The sequence below is a fragment of the Juglans microcarpa x Juglans regia genome, chromosome 2S, assembly GCF_004785595.1.
Source record: "Juglans microcarpa x Juglans regia isolate MS1-56 chromosome 2S, Jm3101_v1.0, whole genome shotgun sequence".
Classification (NCBI taxonomy): domain Eukaryota; kingdom Viridiplantae; phylum Streptophyta; class Magnoliopsida; order Fagales; family Juglandaceae; genus Juglans; species Juglans microcarpa x Juglans regia.
Window position 1 is genome coordinate 31,593,824 of NC_054597.1, and position 10,831 is coordinate 31,604,654.

Sequence of the window (10,831 nt, forward strand, 5' to 3'; positions counted from 1 at the left end):
AGTTTACCAGTAATACAGGTTTTGCTAGAAAACTAACCAGCCATTATTTAACGAGAGATGTTATTCATCATTCCACATCACACATTTTACACATTTAAAATTATTTTTAATTTTATTTTATTTTTGTTAAATTAATTGAGTTGTTCTACTTATCATTCTATTTGTTACAGAAAAAATGAAAAAAAAAAATTAAAATAGGTGTGTGGTGTGTTAGGATTTATTGAACAGCAAAAGGGGAGAAATTAAAACAATTTTGGTATAAAACTTGCTATATTCGACCTTGGTGGTGATGCTATTGTTCTGGCTGATTTTTTTTTTAAGGACTGTAGTAGATGAATCGTTTAGGTGTTTGGGGAGTTGGAATCACTTTTTTATTTTTGTCTTTTGGCATATTGGGAGTACTTCTAAGTTAAGAGATTGTAGGTTGTTTTTGTGAGTGTGAATTTTTTTTTTTTTTAATTTTTATAAATTGAAAAAGAAAAAAAGTTCTCAAATTAAGTTCACAATTTATTTATTTATTATTATTATTATTATTATTTTGAATCAAAGTTGACAATTTATTTGGGTTGGAACTATATGTATGATTAAAGTTGAAAGTACATGGATGAAAAATCAAAGAGTAATTTGTCTAATGATCAAGTCATGTGGACTATTTTAGTATTTAATTCAGGTTTAGGTTATTTTTTATCCTGAATTTTATTATCCTCAAATCACTTCGACTATTGTGTCACGTTTTAAGTAACTTGTCCTCTTAACTGGTTCACCTATAAAACTATTTAGAATGTATCATAGAAAAGAAATGATAAGAGAAATAATTTATACAGTCTTAGAGTGTATAAGCGTAGTATATTTTTATTGAAAAAATAGTAAAAATTTAAGATCCACATGAAAAAGATTAACTCCACTTTCTTCAAAGGAAATACGAGAAATTTGCATACATCTAACATTAATAGATAATTTAAGATGAAGAGTAGCTGAAAAAAAAGAAGTCTTGGTAAACATTGAAAATTACTGACAATTTATGCATTCAAATGCTAATATCTCTGATGGGCACGTGGAAATCGTCATTAACGATAGGAGTTCACGTGGAAGTTAAACAGGCAAAATTAATATACACAACATCTGCATGAGTTGTCCACAGATATCTATCCAATGAACTGAAGACAAAACTAAAACATTTGCATTAGTTGTCTGTCTAGCATGTGCCCAAAAAGAAAAATAAATAAATAAATAAATAAAAATAAAATGGCAGACAGGACTCCAGTCAGCTTAAATCTGCTTAAACTATCAATCAAACGAACTAATGGGGGAATAATGTCAAAAATGTAAATTAGCAATCCCAACCAACAAGGGGAGGGAGGAGGTCAACTGCCATTATAATAATGCCCTACAAATGTAACATCCTGCACCCCTGTATGACAATATTTTAACTCTGCAGGGATCATTTTGCAAGCAATATTAGCAGAATAATTTATCATAGGAAAAGAAGTAGGATACCTGAACAATGCCCATTAACTCAACTGCTCAAAAGCTCTAGAAGACAACCAAGTTTCTAGCAAAATTTAATTTATTTTACTGCAACATACAAGTACTTCAACAATGCAAGAATTGTCACAACTAATACTTCATCAAACAATAACCTTGCCCATTACATCATGTGATGTATCAAATATAGTAAGATAGTTAAACATGATTTGACCTTGTCTGGTGATTCTCTTCTGCTCTTGATTTCATAAAAAAATGTTGGAAAAGAATAAAACAAAGCCACTCCTCGAATGATTCTATGATCTGAGCAGATCCAAGAAGACTATTTACAAAAATATTGTTAAGCTTTGACACTCGCCGAGGTGCCCCAAAAGAGTTTTCTCAGAGATGGGAACCGGAATCTTAATCTTTTCCACCTTCTCCTAACTAGTAGAGGGTGCAAACGTAATATGTGTTCTGCCATGAAATCATGCCTTGTCAATATACCCACCACAGGAGGTCTCTGCAATTGAAAAGCACCACATTTAGATGCAGATGGTAAGTGGGAAGAGTGTTTAATAGATAATGAAGAAGTGTTGTTCCTCAGGACCACATAAGCAACAGCAGCTACGAATTGTTCCAGTCATTACCACACGCCACATCAGCCAAAGCAGGGTTTGGTAAGGCCCATTAAATTGAATGAATAAAACGAGATGGAGAAATAGGAAACTAATGTGACAACTGGAAAAAAAGGGATTTTCTTAAAAGAAAAATACATAGCAAAGATATTTAAATCGCCAGAGGAAGACACGCAAACTTGAAAATTACATTAGCAAAGATGTTTAATTTGGCAGAGGAAGACACAATCAAAGGCATAATGATTTCAGGAGACACAAACTTTCTGCACCTTTCAGGGTAAGGGAAAATAATTGTCAAATTATTGAAACGTGACATAAATCAAGTAGCATACGCTTGGTGAAAAATAGTCCATAACTCGGGACGAAAGCATTAAAAGGAACTAAGGTAAGAAATACAAGGCCAAGGCAACCAAGTATGCATACAATCATCAAATTATGCTAGAGCCATGCATACTTGAATATTGATTCCACTATAATTTATAATCTAAAGGTGTCTCAGGTCACCCTATCTCCCATGAAAGGTGTGAAATTGGGCAAACAAGACTAGGCAGAATTACTTACGCCAGAGAGCTTGGGTGTCACCAGCAGGTGCCTTAAACCAACTTCTCGGAAAAGTATGAGAGCCTTTGCTAGTGACATTGTCTCCACAACAGTATAAGGTGAAGCGTTTGTAAAAGGATGTAAATCTATGAACATTTCCATCTCTTCCTCAGTCAATACTATATCTTCTATTTTGTCACCATTGCCTGAACCCCTCTTGGCAAAATCCCCCGCTGAAAACTGAATAGAGGCATCAATGCCTCCTGTGTCTCCTGTCAAGGCTGGGGTAGATAAAAAAGCTTTCTTCTTCAACAATGTAACAAGGTGTGCTCGTAGGATTATACCAAACAAGATGGGGGATTCAGAAAGTGGAGGCTCGTCAATTACAGGGAAGCCATTGTGCCTTGTGGTCCGGAGAACATGTACTATATTACCAACCTTCTCGATGCCATGAAAGAGCTGAAGTGGGCCTGTAACTACATCACCTACTGACAGCTGCCTCATATATGGCTCAACATGAGTCTCAAGATAAGGGAAACCCTTGGCTTTCATTATAAGGTCATAGATACTGCCATTGAAACCATCGGCTACAGTCTTGGAAACAAGAAGTACCACCATTATTAATGGCAGTAACAGTAGATTATTAGTCAATTCTAGGATAATTACACAGAGCGAAACTGTCATCCTCATAGACCCACCAAGCAAGGAGGCAGCACCCAGCACAGCGTAAAGGCCATGGTTAAGATTTGATTTTGAACCAACTAACATTCCAACAAAACGCCCATAAGATGCACCAGTAACAATAACAGGTACAAAGAGGCCAGCAGGAGCAACAATCCCATAGCTAAGAATGCTTAAGAAAAAGCAGGTAACAAAAAATATGAGAACTGAGGAGTATTGGAACTCATCATTGGTGCCTTCACTAAAAAGATTTCTGATAGCATCGTCGTTTGTGTTAAAAATGAGGCTGGCAAGATCATTATAGTGACCAGCAGGACATTGGAACTTCTTATAGTTACCAGAGCGGCCTATTGTAGGGCAGGCTTCAGATATGTCAGCCGGACAAGGTTGGCACTTTGCAAGCCATGGTAATCCAAAAAGAAGACAGGATGTGAAAATGGAGATCAACCAAGCAAGGCAGATTTTGTAAGCAACGCTTTTCCTGAAAAAGTTGACACCTAAAATTTAGGTTTGGTGCTATGTTTCCAGACTGTTTTTATAACAAAATAATTGGGCACACATCAGAAAGCTAAACTGTGAGCTTACTCATTAATGAGATTGTATATTTTGAGAACCTTTTCTAGAAGAAAATTATGTAAACTGCCCAATATGCCACCAATAACTCCAAGGGCGAGCACAGGAGGTACATCCATAAGTTCATATGAAATAGTACCCGAGTAGACATCATACATTATCAGCCCCCCTGTACCAAAGAGCCCACATTTGCCACTATAGCAGAGATCGATGAAAGCACGGAGTACAATTGCAACAACCGCTGTTGTAAAGAAAGATCTCCATAGAAGGGTACTTCTCCACCTGTTGAAACAGAACTGAATGCTTAGAATTTTATGGAATAAAGATGCTGCTCCTTTTCACCTGCATCAATACATATAAGTCAAATAAAAGATTGATATTTTGCATCATTTAGGACATTGATGATGAACCATGGCCAGCATGAGTGGAAAGCCGAACAATATATTGTGAACACTGATTTATGCATGTGGACCAAAAAACAAGACAGATAAAAAGGGGCTACCTGCTTGCTACTAAAGCCTCTAGGTCTTAAGGGAAGAAATCTGAGCTCCATCAAGATGGGAGAGGCTAACCCCCCCCCAGAAAAAAAATAAAAAAGAAGAAAGAAGAAAGGGAAAAAGGAAATCAGATTCGCTTATGCCATGACATTTTAAGAAAGTCACGATATGATAAATCATACCCTTGTTACATGTAATGCAGGAAAAGCTCCAGAGTATATATATTTGAAATGTTCAAGTATAAACTTTTATTTCTATACACAAACAAATAAAAAAGAATTAAATTCCAAGCACTAGCATACAATTGTAAAATTCCCGGTTTTGAGCTGGATCCAATTGCCACATGCAAACTTGAGATATATTAAATTACGACAATGGATAGAACATGAGAGATCAGCTAAATCTGTTCAACTTACCAAGATGCCATCTCTTCAAGAGCAAACAGTACACCACCAACAGGGGCATGGAAAGCAGCAGCAATTCCAGCTGCTGATCCACATGTTACAAGATCTCGTCGGTCTCGGTCGTTCTTGAAAAAGCGTAACCAGTTCCATGTTAAACCAAATTTCTTTGACCCACCTTGACCAAGTAACGATGCAATACACGCGCCAGTATGGACCATGGGCCCTGCCTTTCCCACCAGAAGAGATGATGATACCGCGGAAATGCTTCCGACTATCTGTTCGCAGACAAAAATTAGAGACCTACCCTTTTCCAAAACAAGGACTAAATGCATTTTTGTAAGATAAATATTGAGCAAGGCAGAGTCAATGTCTTAGAAGTCACTCCGCCAGTTCAACAGAAAATTGGGAATCAAAAGGCACGGCTGCAGAGATTGTAGTAGGAGACTAAATTCAACAAACACATGCACAGTACAGCATCTTTTGTCCAAGGAATGCCTTCTATATGCAAGTTTAAAGGTCTAAACTCTATAGGTATCGTTTGGATTTAAAGATGAGTTGAGATGAGTTGTGAATAGTAGTGAGATGGGTTGTGAATAGTAGTGAGATGAGTTGTGAATAGTAGTGAGATTTGTGAGTTAAAGTTGATGAATAATAATGAATAGTGAGATTCGTGGTCAACACCTCAAGCACCGGTGGATAACATAAGTTGAGCGTGGGGTAGATGTTTCTCGTCTCTTTTGTAGATTTCGTAAGGAAAATTTCGTGTTTTTAAAATCTTACGGAGTAGCTGGTTCAAGAAAACCGGCAAAAATACCTCGACATGCGTTTAGTAGAAAAGAAAACTGGAGCTTTATTTTTTTCTTTACACTAAAAAATAAAGCTATGCCTCCGGTCTTTTCGGAAAGGAAAACAAACGAGCCAAAGAATCCAAACTCCAAAGTACTTAATAAAAATCCGAGAAACAGAAAAATTCCATACCTTAACAACCAAAGTCCGTACGGAAAATATTTCGGGCGCATCCACGCCATTCAGGTATGCTTTCACTTCCGGAATACCGGAACCGGCAGCCTCCGGCGCTATAAAAGCCGTAATCATAGATGCAAACAAAGCCAGAACCAAATTAGACACCGAAAATACAAGAAATGCCATCCCATACCTGCCACGACATTTCGCAATCCCGTCAATAGTTTCCCCCAAAACTCGATAAAACAATACAACACAAAAAGAGAGAAGAGACCCGGTATCATTCTTCTTTTTTTTTTTCTCTAGGAATACTGAACAGTTTCCACCGAATCAAACAGCACCAAAGCGGATAATTCAGAGTGAAATTAAATAAAACCTGCTCTTCAACATCATGTTGGAGGTGACGACGAACTTGATGCCTGCGATGTTCTCGACGGCGAGGTTGTTGCAGAAGCCGACGAGGCCGACAATCAGACCGATGAGGAAGCACAAGAGCCACTTCATAAGCGTGTACTGGAATATCTGCATCTTTCCCCGGCTCCTCCAGTCCTGCTTGAATAGCTCGTTCTCGAATATCCTGTCATTTTTAATTTTTCCAAAAAAGAACGAAAAAAGAAAATCAATATTTTTTCACGCAATTCCAATTTGTACAGGAAGAAGGTCGTTGGAACACACTCGTAATCGAGGCTCTCAATGCGGCAGACATTGGAGCCGATAATGGCGACTTGGGAGGTGAAGTTTGGGGGGGAGAGTAAGGGAACGAAGACGGAGTCTTCCTGGTCGGCATTGAGCTCGGATGCGCTGGCGAGAATGATACTGGACATGCTTCCCACAGTGATTCAATTGGCCACCATCTAGTCCAAAAACACAGAGATGGAGAAAGAGTCAAAGCTAATTCAACCTCTCCTCTCGAGTTTTGATAAGAAGATTGAGGTGCCCCAAGTTGTTTGAACCAAAACATTAATGTCACGTTGCGTTGTGAGATGTCATAGCATGACAGCCGATAAATATATCTGGGTAGTAATAGGTTAAGGAAAACACTATTTTACCTACAGTTCAAAGTGACTGTTTCACTTTTTTTTTTTTTTTTTTTTAATAATTAAGAAAGTAATTTTAAATATATTGATATAGTTTTTTATTTTTTAAAAATATTTAAATATATTAAAAAATATGAATAAAAAAAAAATACATTATCGGTTAAATGAGTGGGCTACTCTGAGCCGAACTCATAGGTTAATCGTCAACTATTTAAGTGCATTTTAAGTTTTTTTATTTTTTTATTTTTTTAATTAATATCTTTAATCATTAAAAAACATTTAAAAAATATATAATTTTACTAATACTCACTTTCTTAATTATTAAGTAAAATTAAAAATTAAAAGAATTAAATACAAATTAAATAATAGATGAATAGTAATAAGATGATAACCCTATCATTATTCAATATATTTTCTTCTTATCAACTTCATATCCAATAAGAAATATCCTCACTTTCTACAAAAAATATTCTCAATTTCTATTAAAAATACTCATATATCTTATGAAAAAAAATATAAATATAAAGTGTTAAGATGAAAAGTAACTAACTAATAAGAATTCTTCTTTAAAATTTTTGTACCAATTTTAAAGATTTTGATAGGGAAAGAGATAAATACAGATAGATTTATTGTCTTTCTATAAATATTTTTTATAAATAAATCTTTAAATTTTGATAATAATTTTAGAAAACTAAGCAGAAAAAATATTGAGACTGGGGAGGTTTGGATAGTGAGTTAAATTGAGATGAAAGTTGAAAGTTGAATAAAATATTATTAAAATATTATTTTCTAATATTATTTTTATTTTGACATTTGAAAAAATTAAATTATTTATTATATTTTTTTGTGAAAATATGATAAATTTATAATAATCATATAAGTTGCCTCAAACTTCAATTTATGACATAAATTACGTTGAATAAAATTTTACCAATGCAAAATAATGTGATGTTTTGAGTTTTGAGTTTTAAATAAATTATGGTACTCTTCTTTTATATATGTCATTTTTTATTTCAATGTCTTCTTATATTAATAGTTTAAATAAAAAATGTATCCTGTCAATAAGTATGATTAGAAATCATAAACATACTTCTCATAAAATTATAACACTTTTATTTTTTAGAATTTTGAATTAACCCAATTAAAGATTTTAGAAAAAAAATTATAACTTATTATATTTATCACAATTAATTTATTCCCATTTTCCTTACTAAATTAATAAATCAACCACTTGCATTTATAAAACAAATATTTTTTTTTTTTTTTTTTTTTTACCCTTTTGGGTGTGTAGAATAATTAAATAACAAAAATAAGACAAAACGGGAAGCCTTATGAGTGAGAGCGAGATTGGATCTACATTTCTTAATACCGTTTGTCGAACCCAAGTCAAAGTTGGACAAATTTATTTATTTTTATTTTTTTTAAACAGGACAAATTTATTTGAAATATCTATTTTATACTTATATATTTTACTAGAGATTTGTATTCGCAACTCATCTCAACTCATTTCAATACATCTCATTATTATTCATCAATTTTAACTCACAAATTTTATTACTATTCATAACTTATCTCACTACTATTCACAATCTATCTCAACTCATTTTCGAATTTAAACGACAGACTTTTTTATTAAAATCTGATGCAGAATATACATCATTTATTTCGTTCATATGATAAAATCTAATTTGATGACGAAATATAGCCAGCATAATTTTTAATTTTAATAAGGATTAAAAATTATATAATAATTTTAATGTATAAAATAAATTTATAAATTAACGTGATTTGATATGATAAAAATTTATTTTATTAAAAAATAAATTTAACATATAATAAGGTAAAGTCATGTAAATTTATTAGTTTATTTTTATAAATTTTATTTTCACTATTTAAACAATAACCGTAGGTTATATACAATCTAAAATAACACCTATCTGTGATTTGGGAAGAAGGTAATGTAATAAAAATGGATAAGACCGGCAGGACTGAGGAGGTCCGAATTGAGTGTGACTCGCGGTTGACTAATTTATGGCGCTGGCAATTCATAATTCTGGGGACAATGTTAGAGAATTATAAAGTATATTGGATAAGACCGGCAGGACACATCAATCCTTATTTAATTCAGAAATGCTAAATGTCAAGAAGATATAGCTCGAAGATGTGTCCCGAAATTTTTTTTTTTATTTTTATTTTTTTATTTTTATTTAATGATTAAGAAAATATTTTTTAATAATATTGTAAATTTTTTATTTTTTTATAAATGTTTATAATAATTAAAAAAATACATAAAATAAAATAAATAAAAAATAAAAAAAATACTTTTACCTGTTCGGTGGACTTTCGGGCTAGCACTACTCTATTTAATTATCATAATTTTATTAAATTCTTAAATAAAATATAATAATTAATTAATTTTTTTAAAATTTAAAATAAAAATAATATTAAAAAAAGATAGTTTATTCAACCTTTATCTTATCATATTTCATCTCAACTTACTACCAAATCAATAAGCCATGCATTTTATTTAGCTAATGAATATATCCCTGAATATAAATTGTCAAGGTAAATAGGCCGAGCCTTCAAATCCTAACATACTTCATTTAAATAACGGGTTATATCGTGTCACTTGTTTTAATTTTTTTAATAACTAATTAGAAATAAGTTGACACGACACAACTCATTTCAAGATATTTCATATAAATGAGTTGAACTATTCCGTATAACCCATTATAATCCATTTGACCTAATTAAGATAATTTTATATAAAAGTCAAAATTTATATTTATTTACAGCTAAAATATCGAAAAAAAAAGACTATCTAACAACAAAAAATATCTCTATTTTTCAAATTCTAATTTATAATAAAACCAATATTACAAATTAAATAATAATAAATATGAGCATAAGTCCAGAATTATAATTTCAATAATAAAAATATAAGCACATTGAGATATATCAATATTATAATCTAACAATAATAAAATTTTAATTTTGAAATAAAATTTAAAAGAGTTATTGCTACGGATTGAATTCGGGTTAAGCAATTTGTTATGTTACTGATCCGTTTATTAATCATGTCTTAACAAGCCAACCCATTTTGAGCTGAATCTATTTATATCAAACTCAAACCTGCTAATTTCATGTCATGTTAATGTTGAATTAACAGGTCGTGTCACATATTAATACACCTACTAATTAAGATCTCCTAAACTTTTATCTTTAAGAGAAAACATATATTCTATATTATTTAATGAGTAATGTTACATGTATGTAAAATTTTACACACAATATTATACATATTGAGTAAAAGACTCATTTTAACAGTTTTTTCTTTTTTAGCATAATTTTCAGCATATAAATAGTAAATAAGTCATCAGTTATTGTTGTGGGAGTAAAAATTATAAATATAAATAACATTTTATTTATTTAATTACTATTTTTTTAAAGATACTAAACAAAAAAAAAATTAAAATACATCGCAGGTTTGGGATGGGATGAGACACAAAATTTTCATCTCACCTCATCTTATCATTACACATTTTTTAAATCATCATATAAAATATAATAAAAATTCAAAAATTTCAAATCCCAATTCACATTTTTCAAATCTCAAAACAATCATAATATTAAAACATAATATTTTAAACTCTCAAATAAAATACAAATTCTCATCTCACCCCCCAAACTAATGGAATTCGTAAAACAAATGATTTTATCTTTTTGACCTTTTTTGGAAATTATTGGAGATGTCTTATAATAATATTTTGTTTAAAATTCTAACTTGATAAAAAAAGATATAAATTTAATCATTTAATTTATATTCCAACAAATATAATCAAATCAATATTCAATCATATTAATTCTGGATAGTACTACAGTATTCTCATACTTTTAAGAATACTCCACTACTATTTATTATTTCATTATTACTTTACACTTACTTTTTACTGCTATTTAATATTCTATTATTACTTTTTTATTATTATACACAAAATATTTGAAATCACTTAACTATCTAAACGCAACCAGAC

The 10,831-nt window shown here is 31.5% G+C and overlaps 1 protein-coding gene and 1 long non-coding RNA gene across 3 annotated transcripts; both read right to left on the bottom strand.

The window, feature by feature from the left end:
• Window positions 1-995: 995 nt before the first annotated feature.
• LOC121252748 lies at window positions 996-1,541 on the bottom strand. The gene is made up of 2 exons (XR_005938272.1): window positions 1,401-1,541; window positions 996-1,284 (listed from the first exon to the last, which is right to left on the bottom strand). It is a non-coding gene; the product is annotated as an uncharacterized LOC121252748 (long non-coding RNA).
• Window positions 1,542-1,624: 83 nt separating this feature from the next.
• LOC121252747 (putative chloride channel-like protein CLC-g) lies at window positions 1,625-6,749 on the bottom strand. 2 transcript variants are annotated; one of them, XM_041152533.1, is made up of 7 exons: window positions 6,436-6,749; window positions 6,137-6,337; window positions 5,776-5,953; window positions 4,810-5,072; window positions 4,053-4,178; window positions 2,664-3,804; window positions 1,625-1,987 (listed from the first exon to the last, which is right to left on the bottom strand). In XM_041152533.1, the coding sequence occupies exons 1-7, from the start codon at window positions 6,582-6,584 to the stop codon at window positions 1,826-1,828; spliced, it is 2,220 nt and encodes a 739-aa protein (XP_041008467.1). In that variant the 5' UTR covers window positions 6,585-6,749; the 3' UTR covers window positions 1,625-1,825. The 2 variants fall into 2 exon arrangements, with proteins under 2 accessions (XP_041008467.1, XP_041008465.1); XM_041152531.1 differs by having other exon boundaries at window positions 3,909-4,178; window positions 6,436-6,748.
• Window positions 6,750-10,831: the final 4,082 nt, after the last annotated feature.

Excerpts from the sequence above, each read along its gene's own strand:
- LOC121252747 (XM_041152531.1), bottom strand. The coding sequence starts at position 6,584 with ATGTCCAGTATCATTCTCGCCAGCGCATCCGAGCTCAATGCCGACCAG. Across the intron at positions 5,954-6,136 it reads AACATGATGTTGAAGAGCAG|GTATGGGATGGCATTTCTTG; the intron begins GTTTTATTTAAT and ends ATGTCGTGGCAG. Across the intron at positions 4,179-4,809 it reads CTTGAAGAGATGGCATCTTG|GTGGAGAAGTACCCTTCTAT; the intron begins GTAAGTTGAACA and ends CTGTTTCAACAG.